Source organism: Etheostoma spectabile, chromosome 9 (assembly GCF_008692095.1).
Source record: "Etheostoma spectabile isolate EspeVRDwgs_2016 chromosome 9, UIUC_Espe_1.0, whole genome shotgun sequence".
NCBI lineage: Eukaryota > Metazoa > Chordata > Actinopteri > Perciformes > Percidae > Etheostoma > Etheostoma spectabile.
In genome coordinates this window covers 35,574,973-35,599,456 of record NC_045741.1, presented here as the reverse complement: position 1 = coordinate 35,599,456, position 24,484 = coordinate 35,574,973, and the positions used below count along the sequence as shown (strand labels likewise).

General features: G+C 39.8%; 3 protein-coding genes across 7 annotated transcripts in view; all 3 read left to right on the top strand.

Moving 5' to 3' along the window:
- The first annotated feature begins 641 nt into the window (after positions 1–641).
- Positions 642–8,799, top strand: mutyh (mutY DNA glycosylase). Its single transcript, XM_032524811.1, has 15 exons — positions 642–874; positions 1,985–2,115; positions 2,775–2,814; positions 2,889–2,962; positions 4,040–4,081; positions 4,171–4,242; positions 4,898–5,011; positions 5,108–5,205; positions 6,298–6,442; positions 6,567–6,654; positions 6,742–6,924; positions 7,315–7,460; positions 7,572–7,721; positions 8,148–8,198; positions 8,301–8,799. The coding sequence occupies exons 1-15, from the start codon at positions 769–771 to the stop codon at positions 8,442–8,444; spliced, it is 1,584 nt and encodes a 527-aa protein (XP_032380702.1). The 5' UTR covers positions 642–768; the 3' UTR covers positions 8,445–8,799.
- A 257-nt stretch (positions 8,800–9,056) lies between these two features.
- Positions 9,057–14,128, top strand: LOC116694920 (elongation of very long chain fatty acids protein 4). 4 transcript variants are annotated; one of them, XM_032524833.1, is made up of 10 exons: positions 9,057–9,313; positions 9,393–9,450; positions 9,936–10,123; positions 10,300–10,380; positions 10,546–10,602; positions 10,693–10,807; positions 13,007–13,134; positions 13,234–13,278; positions 13,355–13,400; positions 13,492–14,128. In XM_032524833.1, the coding sequence occupies exons 2-10, from the start codon at positions 9,393–9,395 to the stop codon at positions 13,638–13,640; spliced, it is 867 nt and encodes a 288-aa protein (XP_032380724.1). In that variant the 5' UTR covers positions 9,057–9,313; the 3' UTR covers positions 13,641–14,128. The 4 variants fall into 4 exon arrangements, with proteins under 4 accessions (XP_032380724.1, XP_032380726.1, XP_032380727.1 ...); XM_032524835.1 differs by having other exon boundaries at positions 13,234–13,400; positions 13,492–13,541; XM_032524836.1 differs by lacking the exon at positions 13,492–14,128 and having other exon boundaries at positions 13,355–13,451.
- LOC116694922 (elongation of very long chain fatty acids protein 4) overlaps positions 9,176–24,484 on the top strand; it is a 22,483-nt gene continuing 7,174 nt past the window's right edge. The window contains exon 1 of one of the 2 annotated variants that reach the window (XM_032524838.1): positions 9,176–9,313. The gene's annotated coding sequence lies outside the window, so the exon portion shown is untranslated. Of the gene's footprint in view, positions 9,314–23,334; positions 23,341–24,484 lie in introns of those variants that run through there. The other variant, XM_032524840.1, reaches the window with a different exon arrangement.

Genomic DNA, 24,484 nt, shown 5'->3' with positions numbered 1-24,484 from the left:
TTATGTCATTAAAAGACGTACCGAAGTATAATTCTTGATTCGCCGTCTCTCTTTTTCTGTCGTGGAATTATATTTTTTAAAAGTAATCATTTAGAACTTTACATGTAATTTTAGATGAAATAAAGACAGTACAATTTAATACATTTTACACTGAATTGTTATTAGTTTGCTTAACTCAACATTTTGACCTGTTGAGGATATTTTAAGCATTTTACTGATTCTCACAGCATTTGCAAAGATCCTTCCTTAAAGTCTTTAAATGATAATTTACATTTTTATTATTTTTTACAGTCTATAATATGCACTCATGAAATAAATGCCTTCTCCAATTCAGGGTTATGATAATCAATAAAAATCAATATGAAATGATACAATTGCACAACCACACAGACATTGCTCAATTTTGTTAATGTTATGTCAATACCATATCATAAAATTCCTTTAACTATGTAAACACACTATACATCCACACTTCTTATATTTCTTTATTTATATTTCTACTTGATATTTATACAATTTGTGCAACTGCAATACAGAATTTACCTACGGGGATCAATAAAGTTTTTGTGATTCAGATCCTTTGACATTGACCCTCCTACCGGATATGACGTAACCCATACGTCTGCTGTTTACTTGCAGCGGATTGGACAAGCAGCGACCGTCCGTGCTCAGCAACGTGGCGGGAGCCAAAATGAATCCGTAAATTAAACAAGAGTTCTCGTGCTGTGGCCGATAAATGAAATACATTTTTACACGTGGTATTTTAAAATGAGCAGGTTTCGTTCAGCAATGCTCCAAAGCCAAATAGCCGGACTGGAGGTGATAGATACGGCAAAACCAACGCGGAAGAGGTCACGCAAAGCTGCGAAAGACGGTAACGTTAGTAACCAACCATGTTGATAATAATTAATTGTGCTAAAATACACACGTTAGGTACTTCATTTATCCACAATATTAATAATAGTCACTATGAACCAGAAACACATTTGACTGTCGATGTCTATCTGCAAACATTCTGTATTGTGCATGCATGAAATAACTCATTTTGAACCTCTCAGACCATAATTTTACCCATCGCTCAGATGGACACAATAAAAGAAACAGTTTTTTTTAAACTAAGTGGTGACGTGACAGCCTCCGAAATGACCACTTTAATCTTGTGGGCCCATGATGTTCAATTTCAAACTTTTACAGGTAATACATTCTATATCATTTCAAATGCACCTTCGCCTTATAAAGCAATTATGAACTAGTAAATTGAAAGAAATAACCTTTATTTATTCATGGAGGGCCATTGAGATCAAGCTAGCTCTCTTTTTTCCCCAATAATGTTAGCACAAATAAAAAGTAATATAAAACATCTAAAAAATTACAGTACAAATAAATAATATGATCATGACATAATATGATCACAAAACGATACTCAATTTACAATATGTAAAAAAAAAATGAAGGAGCAATCACAGAATTACAGTTCATATAAACAATAAAAACAAATGACAATCACCAATGTAGGCGAATGAGAGGGCTACTAAAAACAAGAGCAGTCCCTTTGTAACACGTTTTCAAGCATCATCTTGAATGTCCCAATGGAATCGAGTTGTTCTAATTTAAGAGACTCCTGAAGCCAGTTCCATCTGTCAGCAGCGTAACATTTTAAAAGCACTCTTTTCTAATTCACAATTGATGCCTGGCTTGAAAAGTCTATTGCCTGTCTATGACGTGTTTGTAGAATTTAGCTGCGATTACAGATATAGGGGAATCTTGCCACATACATTGATACTACGTACACACAGTACACACATTGCCCACGTTTTGATACAAAATACAATGATGGGTGAGAAACTCATCACCAGTGATAAAAAGTTATGTTATATGAAATCTTCCCACTCGATATTGTTACCTCAATAGGGTCCATCCTGGAGTGTATTGCTTTAAGAACAGTCGTTTAGTCTGAATGAGAATTATGATTTTGGTCTTCCAGAGGAAACCACGAATGCCTCCTCACCATCAACATACCACGCTTTCCCTGATCCTGCTGATGTTGTGCTGCTGCGCTCTCAGCTCCTCAACTGGTACGACAAGGAGAAGAGAGAGCTGCCATGGAGGACTCTGGTAGAAAGAAACATTAATGTCACTGTTTTTTTAGTTGTTTTTTTAAATACACATATTTGGTTGTGCAGACTTTAATTTTGTATTGTAAAAGTACAGAAGGTGAATTAGTTTGTTTCAGACATATGGTGTACATGAAACCACCTTTTTATTTTGACAGAGATTTCTGTCACACCTAATTTAATTTGATCATTAGTGTTTGTATTAACTTATTTAGTCACTGTACCAATCCTAAAAGTAAAACAGGGGTTACATAGCCACAGTAAATTATACTAGGGCTTTGGAATATACAGTCATAATGTCATCATTTCTTAATGATAACTGACAGTGTTTTAGGATTACTATAATAAAATGGATCTATTGCTGACTAATAAATTACCCAACCTTGGATTATGCACATGTAAAAAAATAATGCTGTCACCTTGTAGAAGCGTTATCTGCATTGCCCTATGTATTTTTTTTTCTCCTTTTTATTTAGTATTTCTTACTTCCTCTTAGGCCCAGCAGCTGGTCCTGAGGCGATGAGAGCACTCAGACCTTTGTAGATTTGGTTTGAAAATTTGGGGTTTCCATGTGACAGGGACTCCTGGAGGGCCCATGCTGCCTCTTGGTTTTCATCTGTGCATGCTATAATTGACTGGCTCCTTGTATTTCTTTCACAGGCTGTGACAGAGTCAGACCGCAACATCAGGACGTATGCAGGTAGCAAGATGTTTTCTTGTCAAAATTAAACAGCTAAATCTGACACACTTTATGAGACTGTTTCTTTGTTTTAGTGTGGGTTTCAGAAATCATGCTGCAACAGACTCAAGTTGCTACGGTGATAGATTATTACATCAAATGGATAAAGGTAGGTTGAGGTGTTCATTTTACTGGAGGCCTTGTGAGATATTAATTATATCATTGTGCAATATATAGGGCTGCACGATGTGGGGAAAATGTCAAATTACAACTATTTTGACTGATGTTGCGATTGCGATATGATTCACAATATTAGAAAGAATGATCACTTTTTTTGGGATCATTATTCTCATTTTCTCATGTACTATAGTCATGTAATGTGATTTTTGCAGGAATCTGTACCAAACAAAGATGTTCTGTCCTCCAACCTGGAGAAATAAAAGTGGTCTTGGCCGGCGGTGCTTAGGGACCTTCTATAAACTACTACACTGACACAAAAATATTTAATAAATCTAATGATTAAATAATCTTCAAAATTACCTGTTAGAGTAAGTTCATTATCAAGAAGAGACAGAGACCGCTGACGTTATATAAAAGTTCATTTTTACTTGTGAACGCAAGGAGACAGTTTTCACAATACAGAATAGTACAGAAGATGCCCAACTGGAAACTCTCAACAGCTGCTTATTTATACAAAGTGGATGTGTATACAAAGTCATAACAAAGTGGATGTTGTCAGTTCATCTCATTGGATCTGGGAATCTCCTCTGCCTGCTCTTCCCCCAGAAACATCCTGGGCCTTTCACAAGGACAGATGATGGCTCCATGGGTATCTTGTTCAGAGTGATCAGTATAATATGGTATTATTATGCAAACAGTTTAAATAATAATCCGAGAAAAAGTATGTATGTATCATCATTTTTCTAGCATTACCAAACTTATTTTTAAAAGTAAGGGCTGTAGTACAACTACCAGGAGACAAGTTTTTTCTCTCAGCTGACCCAGGGGGGGGGGGGGTTCCGTAGTTTTCCTTTAGTCTGTAGGATAGGATTTGTACTGTAGTCCCAGGACGTCTCTGCAGCCCCACAGTACTTCATTCAGAATGGTTAGACACATAATTTGCCTTTAACAACTATTGCAATTTGGATATTACAATTTTGATTACATTTTCGATTAATTGTGCAGCCCTAGTAATATATTGCATGCATTATGTGTAATTAAAACTCTTTCTCCACTTGTGTTCCAGCGCTGGCCCACGGTGCAGGATCTGGCAGCTGCTACTCTAGAGGTGATTACTAAAAGCAGTCATTAAAGATGATTGTGATTTTAACATAGTATTGATTTAAAACAAAATTTCTTGATTTCATTTATGTGTAGGAAGTGAACCAGATGTGGGCGGGTCTTGGCTACTACTCCAGAGGAAAAAGACTGCATGAAGGAGCTCAAAAGGTCTGTGTTGTGTTTTGTAAATCAATAATTTGTCCGACATAGATCTCATTTTATTCTAATGCCTTCTGTGTTCTTCATTCACTCTAAATTTGTGGCTCAGTGCAAAGATTTATGAAATGACTAGTCTCGCATTGCCAGACCTTTCCCCACAGCGCTGTGAAGGAGGGTCTGGCTAGTCCAAAAAGCATTCCAGGATGGGAGAAAAGCGTGCTTTGGTTCCTTGGCATTTCTTTAAACCAATCACTCATGGGCGATGCTAAGCGCCGGACCGAGCTTCAGTGCTGCTGCAAAGTACCCTCGGGAAGAAACTTGTTTTGGTAGAACACATGTACGTTCAAGAGTTGTTTTAGTTGTGCAACAGAAAACTCTTATTGGACAGATAGTCTAGCTAGCTGTCTGGATTTACCCTGCAGAGATCTGAGGAGCACTTAACCATAGTCCTCAGAAATCCACCGGAGTTAAAAGTTCCAACACAAAGAAAGTGGAAGGTAACAAACATCCAGCCGTAAAGATGGACATCTGCCGGAATTTCTGAGCTATCCCGGAAGTGGATATAGAGAATGAAAATACATACCTCTTAAAATTGAACATAGTAATGACTTAGTAGGAAATATTGTTGTGAAGGTTGTTCACTTGCATCACTTGCCTGTTGTAGGTGGTGTCAGAGCTCAAGGGGCAGATGCCTCGCACGGTGGACAGCCTGCTGAAACAGCTGCCTGGAGTGGGACGCTACACTGCTGCAGCTGTAGGCTCTATAGCACTGGGCCAGGTGTGTGTCTATGGGCTCGAGCAAACTCTTAGGCCACACGCAGTTTTACTACCTCGTTTATCACAGACTACTGAAAAAAATATCTCTGTCGCCTAGGTTACTGGAGCCGTGGATGGCAATGTGATTCGGGTGCTGTGTCGCCTGAGAGCCATCGGAGCTGACAGCACAGGTCCTGCAGTAACAGAGGCACTTTGGTGAGATTAAACTTCAAACTAAAATCCTCAAGGAACCTGCATTTTGACTTTGTTCCTAACACCTACTGTAATATCTATGATTGTTAATGTTGTGTTTTTTTTTTTTCTTGGATTTGGTGCCTGCTTTTAAGTTCTATATGCAGTAAACATCAGTGTCTGCCTATCACTCAAATCACTGTCTCTACTGGTCAATTATGGTCTCTGCGTACACTTTTAATTGGCTTTTTGTTTTAAAAGATTATTATTTGGGCTTTTTCACCTTTTTAATTTTTGACGAGACAGCTATGGGAGAGAGGGGGAAGACATACAGGATTCGTCGAATTCGAATCCTGGACCTCTGTGTCCAGGCATTAAACTCTTAGTGTATGTGTGCCTGCTCTACCGCTGGGCCAAACCGGCCACACAAACCTGTTCTTAGTTGGTCTGGCAAGGACAGTTTTGTTTAAGTCTACACAGAAGGTTTCCTGTGTGTTCGAAGTTGTCTCAGATGAGTTCAGGCAGCAGTTGTTGTTGTTTCATAATTTTTAGGTGAGATTTAGATATTTAGATTAGGAAATCCAGTTTTACAAAAGGTATTGTAGTTGAAACAGTTTACAGTCTGTCTATCTCAGCTTGCACTCCTAACACTTTAGCTTGTGCTGCATGCTGCAGACCACTCCTACTTTTAGTTTTTTTTCTTTTTCTTTCAGCTATTTCAATCCAAATCTAAAAATGAACTTGGAAAATTTAAATTTGCTTTTTATGTGCTCAAAGCACGAAAAAAAAAATGTATTTAAAAGATTTAAATGGTATTTTGAGATTCATCCATAGTTGCTGGATTCAGGAAGTATTGCGTGATTTCAGGTCTCAAATTAACTAATTGCATCACGGCACTGCTTACTAACGCCCATTAAGGAACTGGCTAACAAGGTAGCAATGGAGTTTTTCACACTTTTGTCATGGCTGAGCCGGCGAAAAAGAAGCAGAAAGCTAGGAAAGCATTGTCGGAGAAACAGAGGAAAAAGAAACGGCAGACTGACCGAGCGAGGAGTCTGATACAAGTAAATATATATTCCGAAGCTGTTTTTAAAATGTTTTTTTGCTCAATTTCAGGAGTATAGCCAATACACTGGTGGACCCTGAGAGACCCGGGGACTTTAACCAGGCCATGATGGAGCTGGGAGCACGAGTCTGCACTCCCAAAGGACCACTCTGCAGCCAGTGTCCCGTGCACTCTCACTGCCACTCTTTCCGCAAGGTAAGGTTCTAAACTAGTGTTATAAAGCATTGGTTATGGGTTGTGCTTTGCAAAAGTGCAAATATAGATAGTTAATGCTTTGGATCTTATTGAAAAGTTTTGGGATTTGTGTATGAATGTGCAGGTTCACGTCAAACAAGAGAAAAATTCCAGGAAGCTCTTGGGGAAGCTGGACAAGAAGCCGTCCACCCTTCCTGATATAGAAGACTGTAGTAAGCATCCTGAGTTCTCTTCTCATCCTCAGACCTTTACATAGTCATGTTATTATAATTAATTAAGTACTTTCTGTTCTCCCTCAGTAAACAGTGGGACATGTCTGCTGTGTCCCTCGGAGCCCTGGGACGATGAGTTAGGTGTTCAGAACTTCCCCAGAAAGCCGGCAAAGAAGCCTCCTCGCGTGGAGAGAACTCTGACCTGTGTGGTGCTCAGACCTGGAGAGCAGGGAGAAGACGAGTACCTGCTCACACAGAGGCCTAACAAAGGTCCGTGTCTGCAGTGTGTCCTCCTGGTGGGGGATCTGTTTGTGGTGGTCCAGAGTAGGCCTGCACGATTCGGGAAAAAATAAAAATATTAATCACAAGTTTATAGCTTAGAATTGTTATCACAATTTTCTGCCACTTTCATTCATATTTTTTGTGGCAACTATATCACATTGCGCATCAGCACAAGCCTGTAAACATAGAGGGTTCAGTGAAGGGAAGGGAGAGCATTGCACCGCTTGGGAGCGCTTTAAAACCTATTTTATACAGTCTACGTTTAAAACTCACAGAAGAAAGTAGTATCGTTTGTGATGCAGTTGGCTCGTAAAATTATGAGAATCAAAGAAAAAACAACAGGTACAAGTGTGTGCGTGCGCGTGTGCGTGTGTACAGGTTTGCTGGCAGGCTTGTGGGAGTTTCCAAATCGTCTGCTGGATGAGAAGAGCTCTGAGATGAAACGGAAGAAGGTGCTGTGTGCTCAGATCAGCGGGATACTGGGAACCCATCTGACTGAGAGCCTCTTCCAGTATGTGGGAGAGGTAAGCTTCGTGTTTACCATCTACCTGTCAGACACAATTTTAAATGCAAAAAAACTATTTCTGCAGCCAGAACAACAACCCTTTGATGGATCATTGATTGGCTGTTTGCAGGTGGTTCACATCTTCTCCCACATTCACCAGACATACGTGGTTTACAGTGTGTGTTTGAAGGACACTGACACACAAACACAGACTGAAAATGTCCAGTGGCTCGCCAGGTCCGCTCTACAGGAAGCTGCTGTTTCCACAGGACTGAAAAAGGTTTTGTTACTGTGTGTGTGTGTGTGTGTGTGTGTGTGTGTGTGTGTGTCCCTGCTGTGTAAGTGAAGTCAGCAGCATCTGCAGCACCAGCAGTTGGCTACTTTCCTAAATGCACTTCTGGTGTACAAAGGCACTGTAGTTTCCATGTGCCACATTACAGAATTTCACTGGTACAAAGTTCAAGTTTCCACTGATATCACGCTGCTATTTGGAGCTGCAGTTTGAAGACCTTTTAATCCATTGAAATGAAAATGACATCTTCTCTTTGAATGCGATTATTCAGTTGATTTTCAGAGAATGTGAAGGAAAGTAGTAGGTGTAGTTGTTGAGTTTGTTTCAGAAAGAAGTGACTGCAGGACTGAGTGAGTGTCCACATCTGTTCATGTGTAGTCTGAATTAATGGGATCAACATGTTAACTCCTTCAGATTGTGAAGCTTTGCGACTCTGTGGACAGTCAAAAAGAACAAACCTCTAAGGTAAGTATACTTACTTATGTATACATTCATGTACCTTATTCTATAATCATATACCAATAACAGATTACACCGTCATCATTTGTCTTCACTTTTCTCACTTAGGATGGGAAAAGGCAGAAGCAGACCAGCACAAAGACTGACAAGAATCCACAAACCTCAAAAAAACCAAAACAGAGTGCTGCTAAAAGCAGCAGCAGACAGCTCTCCCTCAACTCCTTCTTCAGCACAGTTAAACAGGAATCTTGATATGTGTGTATGAGTGTGTTTGAGTGCGTGAGTAAGTAAAAGTGCCTTTTCATGCACTTATGCCTTATTGTTAAATTGAAATTGTCAAATTACTTTTGTATCATGGTCCCATCTCTGGAAATTAAATACAAATTGTCATCAAATATTTATGTTCCTATATGGACTTTTAGTGAATCAGCAGTGTAGTTTATTTGTAATGGCCTATAGTCATATATATATATATATATATAATGACTAGTCTACTTGTTTTACAAGCAGTATGTGAAATGAATGTCATCTTTATTACCACAATAAAAATGTAATGCAAGTACACAAAAAGTTTAAAGAATGTAACTTTGGATAATAAAGCACAGACAACAGTGAACAAAAACATTTTTTTATGAAAAATACTTCTCATGTTATGACTTATTTCATTTTACTAAGGAATAAGGATCTGCATTTATCCCTTGATGGATAAGAGTTTATTAAAAAATAATAAAATCAATGGAATTATACAAGACTGAAATCATGTCGGTCACATTATGGTAGGAAACAGCGCCCCTTGCTGTGCTGAACATGTAACTAATTTCGTCAAAAATGTACTCCCAAACAGGAAGTAAACCAATTACTCCACTCGTTCAAGGGGGAAGGCAACTCCATTGCACCTATTTGCAGTGGTTTAGTTAGGTCTGTTGCAGCAGAAATGTTTGTGGTGCAGCTGGTCGCTGCAGTCTGTCTTTATTCATCCATCCAGAAGATCTGGCTACAGCAGGTGCTGCAGGTTGACCTTTGCTGATACGTGTTTGCTGGACAAGGTCCAAAGCATAGGTCCAAAGGTTCTCCAACGTGGTCACTGAAGTGTGGAAACACTGGTTGCAAGGTTTGCATTGGTGAGTATTTTTATTTTTTATTTTTTTATCTTTAAAGGCTACAGATTTTTACCTATGTTAACTTTCTCTATGTTTCTAGATGGCTTCTGCATGGCAAAGTGTTGTGTCTATACACCAGAGGATAGTTGACAATGGAGGTAAGATGGTGACTATTTTTCCTACAGTCCAGTCTAAATAACAAGCCTGTGTGTGTGAGTCGGCAGATGCAGATTGTTCTCCTCCGCTCGTCTTCACAATCACTGCTTTGTGGCTTCTCACATGATTAGCCACCATGTTATTATCTTGTGACATATAGGAATGGGAGTACCAGGGACCCAAAGATAGGGAGGACCCTTTTACTGTCAGACAAAAACTGCCTTATTATTTTTCTCAATTGCAAATTTTGGAATCATGATTTGGTTTACATTCTCAAACTGCATAGGCTACAAACGGAAAAACATGAACCTGCAATTTCCTGTGCAGATTAAAACAGAAATGTGTCATACATAGGTGCTGACATTTTGTGCAACTCAAGGCAGCTCTTAAGCTCTTAAGCTCTTAAGCTCTTAGCCAGAGATGGGCCCTGTAATATAATGTGTTAATTTGTAAATAGTCCCTGACACAGAGCTCTATTATGTTCCAGACAAGAGGACAGACCAGTGGCTGCTGGTCTACTCCCCCGTCCCGGTTGCACTCATCTTCCTGACGTATCTCTTCTTGGTGTGGGCTGGCCCTCGTCTAATGAAACACAGAGAAGCCCTTGACCTCAAAGGCGTTCTCATTGTTTACAACTTTGCCATGGTTGGCCTGTCTGGCTACATGTTCTATGAGGTGTGTTTGTGCCACGTTTTGTTTTCTTTTAATCAGAAAACTAGACCATTGATGAGCACATTGAAGATGGACATATTCGGTTTTACAGATTTTAGCTGGTGCTTCCTCCTAGGAATTTCGGTTTTCTGATCTAAGTGGTGATATTGGTGGTGTTTCATTGTATGAATCTGTTCCAGTTCCTGGTCACATCCTGGCTCTCCAACTACAGCTATCTGTGTCAGCCTGTAGATTACAGCAACAGCAAGCTGGCAGTAAGGGTAAGCAAGTGTCTCACTAGATACGTTCAGTCACTTTAGTGTGTTTATGCAGACATTTGGTCTTTCACAAGCTACAAGTGGAACATAATTCACAGTAAATCTAGCCTTTCAGGCAGAATGAATAATATCTAAAACTCATATTTCTCCCCTGGTTCTTTCCTCCAGATGGCCAAGGCCTGCTGGTGGTTCTTCTTCTCTAAGGTTATAGAGCTCAGTGATACGGTGCGTATTTTATATAAAAAAAAATGTTTGCAATATCAGTGAAATGCAGAGTTGAAACTGTAACCACCTCCTGCTCCTCTCTATGTGCAGCTCTTCTTCATCCTGAGGAAGAAGAACAGTCAGCTGACGTTCCTTCATATTTACCATCATGGCACCATGATCTTTAATTGGTGGGCGGGAATCAAATATGTGGCCGGCGGACAGTGTAAGTCAACTATGTTTTATATATATATATATATATATATATATATATATATATATATATATATATATATATATATATATATATGATTTTGACAAAGAAATTATCAGTCTATAATTTTAATGGTACATTTATTTGAATAACAACAAGAAAATCCAGAAAAATGCATGTAAAAATGGTATGAATTGGTTTTCATTTTAATGAGGGAAGTATGTATTTGACCCCTCTGCAAAACATGACTTAGTACTTGGTGGCAAAACCCTTGTTTGCAATCCCAGAGGTCAGACGTTTCTTGTAGTTGGCCACCAGGTTTGCACACATCTCAGCAGGGATTTTGTCCCACTCCTCTTTGCAGATCTTCTCCAAGTCATTAAAGTTTTGAGGCTGACGTTTGGCAACTTGAACCTTCAGCTCGCTCCACAGATTTTCTATGGGATTAAGGTCTGGAGACAAATAAATCTACCATTAAAATTATAGACTGATCATTTCTTTGTCATTGGGCAAATATACAAAATCAGCAGGGGATCAAATACTTTTTTCACTCACTGTGTATATAATAACAGAAAGTCTGGTGATATTCTATTTTCTAAAATACCACAATCAAACAATTAAGTTTTGTCCCTGAAGCCAAAGCCTGTTGTTTCTTATTCCTGTGTGCAATGACTTCCATTGTTTGTCCTTTTGTTGGCTGCACCCATGTTGCAAATCTCCCGTTCCACCCATTGACTGTAAAAAACGCATTTGAGAATTTAGAATTGGTGACTGTTAAGGCCATTTGAAAACATCAAACTCATGTTCGAGTAAACCAGTGTGAGATAATTTCATTGGGACATGGTGCGTCATCCTGCTGGCAGTAGCCATCAGACAGTGGGTACACTGTGGTCAGAATGGGATGGACATGGTCACTCAGAAACAATATTCTACAAACAATACTAATTTTAATTAATTTAATTTTAATCTGTTTATTTGTCCCCAATGGGGAAATAACAATTTACACTCTGTGTTTTTTAGTAATCACACACAGTCCTGAACTACACACACACACACACAGACACACGCTCAGGATCTGTTCATGCACTAATGGAGAGATGTCAGAGTGAGTGGGCTGCCAGCTGAACCAGCGCCCTGAGTGGTTGGGGGGGTACGGTGCCTTGCTCAACAGCACCTGGCAGTGCCCAGGAGGTGAAGTGGCATCTCTCCAGCCACCAATCCACACTCCCTACTTTTTGGTCCATACGGGGACTTGAACCAGTGACCCTCCGGTTCCCAACCCAACTCTGAGCTACTGCCACCCCAGTACTAAGAGGCCCAATGTGTGACAATAAAATACACCATTACACCTCCACCACCAGCCTAAACCAGACATGCAGCGTTTTTACAATCTTTTATTGTCCAATCTTGGAAAGCCTGTGCAATTGTAGTCCCTGGTTCCTGTTTCCTGTGCATCCTGTGTGGTCTTGTGATGCTTTAGCCAATCTGCTATAAGGTGCAACAGTTTGTGTGTTCAGTCTCTCCATAGCACTGTGGAGATACTGAAGGTCTGGCAATGCGATACTATGCGTTCAAAGATGCCCTTCTTCACACCTCAGTTGGTTGAAACATGGGGTTATTTGAGTTACTGTTGCTTTTATACTGGATGGAATCAGACTGTAGAGCAGCAGTAGTGGTAGTGTGCACATCCCCACCGGTGAGGAGCAAGGCAAACAGGAGCTGGGTACAACTTAAAGAATAAGGTGCCCTTACTCTGCTAGATCTTCCACACGTTTATGGTCCTGTAATGTTTCGACCCTGCTGGGTCTACCTTGTTGCAGTACAATAAATGTATGGGAGACACATTTCTGATTTAGAAACTCCTTGAAAATGTGTCAAATTTGACCCTGAACACAACAGGAGGGTTAAATGTTTTGAATGAAAAACCCCATTTTTAATTCCCAGTGTTCTGTTGATATGTGCTCCCCATCGAGATGTGCTACTTAGTCATTTTGCGCTATTTTTGTTAGATTTGATCTATCAAAATGCCCCTGAAAACCTATAAATATCTAAATATGCTCCCTATGTTTACAGTAATGGTCCTACATGGAGTGAGTAGTGGTGTAATACAACAACTATGTGGTGGAAGCATTATTTGATAGGCGTTTTAGTAATGAAATATGCTATCCCTGAAAAGGACATTAATTACATTCCTCTGTTCCTATCCTGCAGCGTTCTTCATCGGGCTGGTCAACACCTTTGTTCACATTGTGATGTATTCTTACTACGGCCTGGCTGCCATCGGCCCTCACATGCAGAAGTATCTGTGGTGGAAGCGATACCTCACGTCTCTGCAGCTGGTGAGTGGATTCCTGCTCTGTATGAGAAGAATTGTGACTACAAGCAATATGTTTTAGAAAAGTAAGCTGATCTGTACTTTTCCCTGACTTCCTCTCTAGCTGCAGTTTCTACTGTTCCTCCTGCACACGGGCTACAACCTGTTCACAGAGTGTGACTTCCCCGACACTATGAATGTGGTGGTGTTTAGTTACTGCATCACCCTCATCGTCCTCTTCAGTAACTTCTATTATCAGAGCTACCTCAACAAGAAGAAGCAGAAATAAGAGCCACAGTGGTGAGGTGTTACACACAAACACACAGGGGCTTTATGAGTGAAGCTGACAAAGTATTACAGCTTCACGGATTGTTCCTGTGTCTGCAGTACTCATTAGTGTCCACTAGAGGGAACAACATGCCCACAGCCTTATTGTCAAAGCTGTGTTACCATATTATCAAAAAGATCATTGTCCCATCACTGGGAATTAAATACAAATTGCCATCAAATTATTTTTACAAGATCTGTTGATCAATTCAAGATAAATTGTTATAAAGTGAAGAAAAAGTATATTGCATCCTTTGATGTTCCTGAAGGGACTTTTAGCGAATCAGCAGTGTAGTTAGATTTGTAATGACCTCATTATAGATAATGTTTTTGTCACTACATTATGATTAGTCTACATGTTTTACAAGCAGTATGTATGATAATTGTCATGTTTATTGCTATAATAAAAATGTAATATAAGTGGACAAAAAGGGTAAAGAATATAACTTTGGATAATAAAGTACAGGCGCAAGACAAACACCTGGTTGCATGTCAGCTGATAGCCCATGTGACATTGTGTTCATCTTCCAATCGAGATTTAGTATCTATATTTTTATAATGGTGAAAGTGAACATAAGCATCTGCTTATTATATTTTGGAAACAAACTTTTCATGTTATAATAGTATATTATATTGGTATTTGTGTGTGTGTGTGTGTGTGTGTGTGTGTGTGTGTGTATATATATATATAATATATATATATATATATATATATATATATATATATATATAGTGCTGTCAATCAATTAAAAAAATCTATCAAGTTAATCACAGTCATGGGCTGGGATTTATAACGATTAATCACACGTTTACAATACTAAGATTTACTTGTAAATGTACAGTGTTGAAATAAATAAATACATGACAAACTGGTTTAAAGAAATATATTCAGCTTTATTATCTCAACCATTAACATTTCTCAAACAAGGTATACATATGAACTGCAGACATATAGCAATAAACAACTGTTACAAAGTAATGTCTGCTACAAAGTCTTAGTTGCATTTCTTTGAGTATCGCAGCTCAAAAGGAATGCAACAATATGTAGGCCTATTTTAGAAATAGAATGCCATAATATATGTGAAGAGACAGGGGTAAAACTCTCTACATTCTTGGTTATAGATAATAACTTCAAACTGTGTGCACCTGTGCAACATGCCTCCTGTCAACCAGTTGCTCAGGCAGATTAGCGTGTTCAGATTTTCAGATGATAGAGCGGACCTATTCTTCTGCAGAATGTTGCCCTCCAAAGAGAACAGTTTCTCACGTGGGCAGGTGTCGCCAAGTAGCTTTTTGCAATATAGGCCAGCTTTCCATATGCACCTGCTTGTGATATCCATTTCCAATGGTCTCCAGTTAGTGCATTGAAAGTGCCTTCTGCCAACTGCCTCACTTCGTGGCTTTTTCAGCGTCGTACAGTTCATGTATTCTCGTAACAATAGTTCCCCTCAAAGGCAGCCTGAACTACGTTGATGGGCCTGCAGTTTGTAGAGATCCATTTGGCGATTGCACTAGTTAACTTTGCTGTTGCCCCCGCTGCACCCTGCCAGTGTTGTTTGACGAGCATGGCTTGTTGACCCTGTTTCAGCACAAGCATCTTTGCTAACATTAGTAAAAATGTGTATTATAAATGTATGTGTATAAATATACAGTATATACGATTATAAGATGAAAGTTCAGCAGTGAACTTTTCAAATTTGGTGTGTTATACTGTGTAAATATATGTGTGTATATATATATATATATATATATATATATATATATATATTATATATATATATGTGTGTGTGTGTGTGTGTTGTGTGTATATATATATATGTATATATACACGTACATACTGTATATCGTCGTTGGGTCCTCAGCAATACATACACCAAGTGTGAAGTAGGTCGGATTGATGGTTCTCTAAGTGTCACAGACACACTCACAGACGGACAAACAGAGATTCCTTGCTTTATAGTTGGATGAGTCTGTTTCTCTTCCTGTTTTTCTCCCATCTACATCACACACTTTCTGTTTATCTTTAATATTGGTATTTATATTATTTTATTACAAGTACTTACTTTTCAATATTTATGGTCTCAGGTTAATATAATTTAAATTATGCTACCGACTCTTGCTTCTTTGCTCTAATTACACATTCAACTTAACTTAATTTTTAACGTCACTTACACCGCAATATTGTTTCTCTTATCATGGCAACCGCACTTTAAAATTCCTTTTGTTTGACGGCATTTTACTTACTCAGTCTACCATATTTTCATTGTCTATTTCTTGCCTGTATTTCTTGCCTTGTATTTCTTTCGTGCTTACTTGTTTGTGTGTTATTGTTTTGTTTTTCTGTTTTTTGCTGTTGCTGCTATGCTGCTACTTGTAACGACAGAATTTCCCCGTCGTGGGATAAATAAAGTATAATAATCTAATCTAATCTAAGATGCAGTCTATATCCTTGACGTTTCACTTTTGGTATTGCTCCGGTGTCGTGGGAAATTCCGCCGGATGCACGTATTTTCCAAAACGGCAAGGGCCAATGGGAAAGCTCAAACTCAACACAGCGTTATCACTTACTTTGACTAATAGTGTCACTTTATCACTCACTCAGCAACAGACTTTAATGTTTATAGGGCTGGCCTCACTGCAATCCAGCTAAAAATCATATTAATGCAAGTCGGTCACAGTATGGCAGGAAGCAGTGCCCCCTGCTGTGTTGAACATGTAACTGATCCTGTCCAAAACAAAAAGAATACAAACAGGAAGTAACCCAAATCTCGTCATTACTTTCAGCAAGGTTGCTCAGGTGGGAGGCAACTTGGCTTGCACCTATTTGCAGTGTTTTTGTTTAATGTGGTTTAGTCAAGTCTGTTGCAACATATCTGTTTCCTGTCGGTCGCTGCAGTCTTCATTCGTCCATCGTAGAAGATCTGGATTTGGAGGCAGTGGGTCCAGCTAGTGGCCCTTTACTATGCAAGAAAGCCTATTGTCCAAAGGTTCTCCAGCATGGTCCCTGAAGTTAACTGTTGGAACAGCGGTTGCATCAGTGAGTAGATTTTTGATTGCTTTTTTTTCTTCTTATTTTGTATATTAACTTTCTCTTGGTTTTAGTGTCCAGATGGCTTGTGCATGGCAAAGTGTCCTGTCTGTGCATGCAGTTTAGTGGACAGTGGAGGTATGATGATGATTATTTCTAATAAATATTCAATCCAGTCTAAACAACAACCCTGTGTGTGTGAGTTCAGAGCTGCAGATGTGCGCCCCAGTTTCACTTCACCTTGACTGCTTTTTGACTTCTCACATGGTTAGCCACCATGACACTTTTATAAATGATATCATGTTACAGTAATATGCATATAGCAGTAAGAAGGGGAAGAATACAGACCAAAGCATATGGAGGACCCTTTCATTGTCAGAAAAAAAGGCCTTTTTTGTCTCAAATGTATAAATGTTTTATTTGATTATCAATATAACAGAAAAACAGAAAGATAACTTTCCTATTTCAGGAGACTTTTTTTTCCTGCCAGGGCTGAAGTTAACGCTCACTTTGGGGTTAACTCTCTTGACTTCTCCCGCCCAGCAGCTGGGAAACAGGACACGGTTACTTTACCTGGGTCTTAGAGCTCATCGTCTCCACCTTTTACTCTGATGTTTATATTTGAAAACTTTACCGGCCAGCTGGTTCGCTCATAGGTAGCCCAGGCTAGCAGAGTCAGCAGGAGAATGGCAAGTTGATTTCCCGATCTTGATGAAGAACTCACAGCCACATGATATCACAATAGAACGTCAACTACATGAAAGACAACTAATATTTGTAAATAGACAATTTTGCATACATTTAGCAGAGCTGAAGAAGAGGCAGCTGGAGAGGTCCACACCTTCTACTAATAACAGATTCCACTTCTGCCATTTGTCTCTCCTCATCTCACTTAGGATGGGAAACAACGGAAGCACACCAACAAACGGATGACAAGAAACCACAGACTTCAAAAAACAAGTCAAGATGGCCAAGGCCTGCTGGTGGTTCTTCTTTAAGGTTATAGAGCTCAGAGACACGGTGCATATTTAAAAAAATATGTTTGCAATATCAGTGAATTGCAGAGTTGAAACTGTAACTGCCTCCTCTGCTCCTCTCTATGAGCAGCTCTTCTTCATCCTGAGGAAGAAGAACATTCAACTGATCCTTCAAATTTACCACCGTGGCCCCCTGATGTTCAACTAGTGGGCGGGAATCATTGTATGTGGCCGGTAAGTCAACTTTTTTAGTCATTTACTGAAAGTGCTATAATTATACACATATGTATGTATATATATATATACATACACTCACCTAAAGGATTATTAGGAACACCTGTTCAATTTCTCATTAATGCAATTATCTAATCAACCAATTACATGGCAGTTGCTTCGATGCATTTAGGGGTGTGGTCCTGGTCAAGACAATCTCCTGAACTTCAAACTGAATGTCAGAATGGGAAAGAAAGGTGATTTAAGCAATTTTGAGCGTGGCATGGTTGTTGGTGCCAGACGGGCCGGTCTGAGTATTTCCAAATCTGCTCAGTTACTGGGATTTTCACGCACAACCATTTCTAGGGTTTACAAAGAGTGGTGTGAAAAGGGAAAAACATCCAGCATGCGGCAGTCCTGTGGGCGAAAATGCCTTGTTGATGCTAGAGGTCAGAGGAGAATGGGCCGACTGATTCAAGCTGATAGAAGAGCAACTTTGACTGAAATAACCACTCGATACAACCGAGGTATACAGCAAAGCATTTGTGAAGCCACTACACGCACAACCTTGAGGCGGATGGGCTACAACAGCAGAAGACCCCACCGGGTACCACTCATCTCCACTACAAATAGGAAAAAGAGGCTACAATTTGCAAGAGCTCACCAAAATTGGACAGTTGAAGACTGGAAAAATGTGGCTTGGTCGGATGAGTCTGTTGAGACATTAAGATGGTAGAGTCAGAATTTGGCATAAAAACAGAATGAAAACATGGATCGCATAGTGTAAATTGTAATTTCCCCACTGGGGATTAATAAACAAATTTAAATTAAATTAAATTAAATTATCCATCATGCCTTGTTACCACTGTGCAGGCTGGTGGTGGTGGTGTAATGGTGTGGGGAATGCTTTCTTGGCACCCTTTAGGCCCCTTAGTGCCATTTGGGCATTGTTTCTGACTATGTCCATTCCTTTATGGCCACCATGTACCCATCCTCTGATGGCTACTTCCAGCAGGATAATGCACCATGTCACAAAGCTCAAATCATTTCAAATTGGTTTCTTGAACATGACAATGAGTTCACTGTACTAAAATGGCCCCCACAGTCACCAGATCTCAACCCAATAGACCATCTTTGGGATGTGGTGGAACGGAAGCTTCGTGCCCTGGATGTGCATCCCACAAATCTCCATCAACTGCAAGATGCTATCCTATCAATATGGGCCAACATTTCTACAGAATGCTTTCAGCACCTTGTTGAATCAATGCCACGTAGAATTAAGACAGTTCTGAAGGCGAAAAGGGGTCAAACACAGTATTAGTATGGTGTTCCTAATAATCCTATAGGTGAGTGTGGATAATATATATATATATATATATATATATATATATATATATATATATATATATATAGTACAGACCAAAAGTTTGGAACCTGCTTCTCATTCAATGCGTTTCCTTTATTTTCATGACTATTTACATTGCGGATTATCACGTAAGGCATCAAGACTATGAATGAACACATATGGAATTATGTACCTAACAAGAAGCTGTGAAATAACTGAAAACATGTCTTATATTCTAGTTTCTTCAAAGTAAGCACCCTTTGCTCTGATTACTCCTTTGCACACTCCTGGCATTCTCTTGATGAGTTTCAAGAGGTAGTCACCTGAAATGGTTTCCCAACAGTCTTGAAGGAGTTCCCAGAGATGCTTAGCACTTGTTGGCCCTTTTGCCTTCACTCTGCGGTCCAGCTCTCCCCAAACCATCTCGATTGGGTTCAGGTCCAATGACTGTGGAGGCGCAGCACTCCATCACTCTCCTTCACGGTCAATAGCCCTTACACAGCCTGGAGGTGTGTTTGGGGTCATTGTCCTGTTGAAAAATAAATGATGGTCCAACTAAAAGCAAACCGGATGGGATAGAATGCCGCTGCAGGATGCTGTGGTAGCCATGATGGTTCAGTATGCCTTCAATTTTGACTTAATTCTTAACAGTGTCACGAGCAAAGCACCCCCACACCATCACACCTCCTCCTTCATGCTTCACGGTGGGAACCAGGCATGTAGAATCCATCCAATCACCTTTTCTCCGTTGCGCAGGTTGGAAGCAAAGATGTCAAACTTGGACTCATTCGACCGAAGCACAGATTTCCACTGCTCTAATGTCCATTTCTTGCATTTCTTGGCCCAAACAAATCTCTTCTGCTTGTTGCCTCTCCTTAGCAATGGTTTCCTTGCAGCTATTTGTGCAGTCTCCTCTTAACAGTTGTTCTAGAGATATGTCTGCTGCTACAACTCTGTGTGGTATTTATCTGGTCTCTAATCTGAGCTGCTGTTAACTTGCGTTTTCTGAGGCTGGTGACTCAGATAAACTTATCCTCAGTAGCAGAGCTGACTCTTGGTCTTCCTTTCCTGGGGCGGTCCTCATGTAAACCAGTTTCGTTGTAGTGCTTGATGGATTTTGCGACTGCACTTGGGGACACATTCAAAGTTTTTGCAATTTTCCGTACTGACTGACCGTCATTTCTTAAAGTAATGATGGTCACTTGTTTCTCTTTACTTAGCTGATTGGTTCTTGCCATAATATGAATTCTAACAGTTGTCCAATAGGGCTGTCGGCTGTGTATCAACCTGGCTTCCGCACAGCACAACTGATGGTCCCACCTGTGAAGTGAAACCCATTTCAATTGACTACCTCGTGTAGCTCATTGAGAGAACACCAAGGGTTTGTAGCGCTATCAAAAAAGCAAAGGGTGGCTACTTTTCAGTTATTTCCCACTTTTTTGTCAAGTACATAATTCCATTTGTGTTCATTCATAGTTTTGATTCCTTCAGTGATAATCTACAATGTAAATAGTCATGAAATAAAGAAAAAGCATTGAATGAGAAACTTTAGGCCTGTGTGTATATATATATATATATATATATATATATATATATATATATATATATATATATTATATATATATATAAAAACAGATTTTGCTTAAGGGAGAAATCTGGTGATATTTCATATTCTCCGTGTGACAAGACCATAATTAAACATTTAGGTTTTGTCTGTGAAGCCATTAACCTCTTATTTATCGTTCCTCTGTGCCATGACTTACATTGTTTGGAGTCCATATTGACATGATAGCATCACACAGTTGTTGCAGATTGGTTGGCTGCACCTATGATGCAAATACCTTGTTAGCCCACATTCCAAACCTGCTCTATTGGATCGAGACGTGACTATGGAGGCTTTTTGAAAACTCATTGGCATGTTCAAGAAACCAGTTTGAGATGATTTCAGCTTTGTGACACCTTATCTTCCTGACAGTAACAAATAGAAGATAGATTAAAAGGGTACACTGAGGTCATAAAGGGATGGACCTGGGGCCTGTTGCACGAAAGTAGAATAAAGATATCCAGTATGAAGTGAAAAAGCGCAGCTTGACTTAGTGTGATCTGCTCATCGCGGCTTAATCGGTTGCACGTTTGCCGAGCCAGGATGAACAGGTGGAGCTATGTCAAGCCAAGTGTAGATAGCTGGGATAACTACATGTTCACGACTTTCTTAAATAGACCACGATATCGATCACAGATTTACTGATGCAGAGATGGAGAAGACGCATGCGCCACATGTTTCACCCAATGAGCAGCAGCTTCTGATGGAAAGTAACGAGGAGGTGAAGAATATAATATGCAGAGAGGGAAATATGGCTGTTGTCAAATGGAGAGAAAAAGCCCAACATAGCGGACCCGACTGAATGTGTGGGGTGTAAAAATATAGCATTTGCCTTAAAAGTGAGCAGAGGGATAATGTTCCTCAGGAAATGGACCCTAGGACTCTAGGCTTAATTTCAAACCCTTATTCACAACGCGAGAACATGTTTTACAATGATATGCACAAATCTCTATAAGCTATATCTAATTCTTTGTACAATTAATGTCCATACAAAACAATCAGAAAGGGACAACAACAAGAAAAAGTAGTAAGTGACTTCAATACACGCTGTGAGCATATGTAAAACAATATTCATGTTTTTTATTCTTCTGACAAGTGACCGCACCAAAATAAAAAGATTAAGAAGCATTGTGGTTTTCCCGGTGTGATCAATGATAATTACACTACATACGTCCTGTATATAGGCACGTTATTGGTCCAGGGATGGGAGACTAATTGAGAAGGTTATGAAACCAATGTAAGCTATGATAAAAAAACATTAGGCCTACTTATTAAGGAGTAACACAAACTACCCTTTACTAGAGAAGGGCAAGCAACATGAATGTATTGGTCTCTGACCAGTCTGCAATTAATATCATCTTGGAATATCGCTACATTAATATCGTCACACTTAATCTCCGTAGCGTGTCCTGTATAAACCTGAAGCTGAGACCACGGACGCTGCGCTGCTCATCTCTACTTTTACAGAGAGAGTGGACACTGACGCGACGCACAGGTCTGCCGCCGGGCAGCGGCCGCCGGGCCGCAGCCACCGGGCACCGGGCAGCGGCCACCGGGCAGCGGCCACCGGGCAGCGGCCGCACGCCACGCAGCCTCGACACACTACCGTCCCACCGGGAAAAGTCACACTCCGCATCAGGGTGCCAGTGCAACCATTTCTAACATCTAAACAACTGTAGTAGGGTTTAAATCAAACTCGTGACAAGTAGGCTAATGGATGTTAATACAAATAAAGCAGAACACATGCAGAAGACAACGGAATAACTGTTAAACACGTTTATTTCGGATCAGACGGCAGCTGATTTAACACATGAGACTCCAGGATTAATCTTAGCCTGGCTGTTAGCCTGTTCTGGACAAGGCTAGCCGCAAAGAATAAATCTCCATGGTAACTTGGCTGGGCTTAATTCAATCTGGTTTCGTGCAACCGAGTCCAAGCTAAATTCATCCAGGATAACTTGAATATCCCGGCTTAATCCCTTATCCTGGTTTCGTGCAACAGGCCCCAGGTCAGCAACAATACTTTTTCTTTTTGTGTTTTCTTTCTGTAGTGGTCTCAGTAGTTGTCCCAGTAATAGTTGTTTCTGAAGTGTACTAAAGCATAGACTGTATATAAAGAGCATCTTCACTTCCTCCCTCTGTACATTGTAATTTTGAATTTTGGGGCCAGAGTCTCAGTAGTCAGTGATCCGTAGTGATTGGGTGGTGGATGTGGTATCAAAGTCCTGGTCACACACCCGCTTACAAATTGCGAGTCAATCACAGCTGTAAATCATGCCATTTTACTTCATTTTTTTATAGCATCACTTCATCAATAACTTATCAGAGGAATTAACACTTGAACAAACATCAGCACAATAAGAACTACTAAAAATGGCACAAAGGAAAACTTTATTTGAAGTTTACTTAGATTTTTTAGTTTGGCCTACAGTGAGGGAAAAAAAGTATTTGATCCCCTGCTAAATTTTTACGTTTGCCCACTTACAAAGAAATGATCAGTCTATAATTTTAATGGTAGATTTTTTTGAACAGTGAGAGACCGAATAACTACAAAAAAATCCAGAAAAACGCTTGTCAAAGATTTTATAAATTTATTTACATTTTAATGAGGGAAATAAGTATTTGACCCCCTCTCAATCAGAAAGATTTCTGGCTCTTAAGTGTCTTTTATACAGGTAACGAGCTGAGATTAAGAGCACACTCTTAAAGGGTGTGCTCCTAATCTCAGTTTGTCATCTGTCCACAGAAGCAAGCAATAGATTTTTGTTGTTATTCTGTCTCTCATTGTTTAAATGAATCGACTATTAAAATTATAGACTGATAATTTCTTTGTCAGTGGGCAAATGTACAAAATCAACAGGGGATCAAATACTTTTTTCCCTCATTGTACTGTATATCCTATCTGCTACCATGGTGGGGGCAGGGTTTATGACCTGTACTGCGGCCAGCCACCAGGGGGCAATTGAAATGTTTTGGCTTCAGTTAAACAGTCTATGCATCAATAACGGTCTATGGCATCAACCCCTAAACAGAAGTAGCATATCACATAGTCCCGCTTTGCCAGTCCACACAGCATTCTGGGATGGGGGAAAAAAACTGCTCTGGTTTATTGGCATTTCTTTAAACCAATTACAATTGCCTTGGCGCTGAGCGACGCACGGCGCAACGGGGCCTTGGCAAAATACCCTCTGGAAGGATATTGTTCCTTACACATTGACCGGAGTTTAAAATGCCAACGCAAAGAAAGCGGAAGGTGACGGACATCCGGCAGAAATGAAAGACATTCCGCAGAATTTCCAACGGCACCTAAACAATCCCTGAAGTGGAACATCGTGGATAAAGACTAGGCCTACATATCACATGACATAATTAAAGGTGCGATGTCACACGTTTTTTAGGCTACAATATTTGTTGTCACATACAGCAAATATCTCCTCACTATCTGCGAGCAGCCTGTCCCCAGAACACACTGTAAAAAACCACAGTCTCTGTAGACAGCCCAGGGTCTACAAACGGCAACAAAAACAAAATGTGCCCACCTGCACCACAAAGCATACACAACCAGTGTTCCAGCGTTCCAGCCAATAACCAACTAGAAGGATTTGGGGGTGGGGGTTGGGGGGGTTAGTGCGCAAAAGCACAGAAGGGAGGGAGGGACAAGCTAGCCTCGTTTTTTTTTTTTTTAATTTTTTTTTTTAAAGTACTTCAACAAGAAGTAACGCCACTCAACATCGCTTAGAGCACTTTTAAGCAACGTTTGAGTCAAATAATTAAGGACTGCTTTAAATTAATTTGCAGTTTTATAGAATTGCTATGACAGATTTTTCAATACATTTAACAAGTTTCCTAAACTCTTAAAGCACCAACACACCTAAAACACAC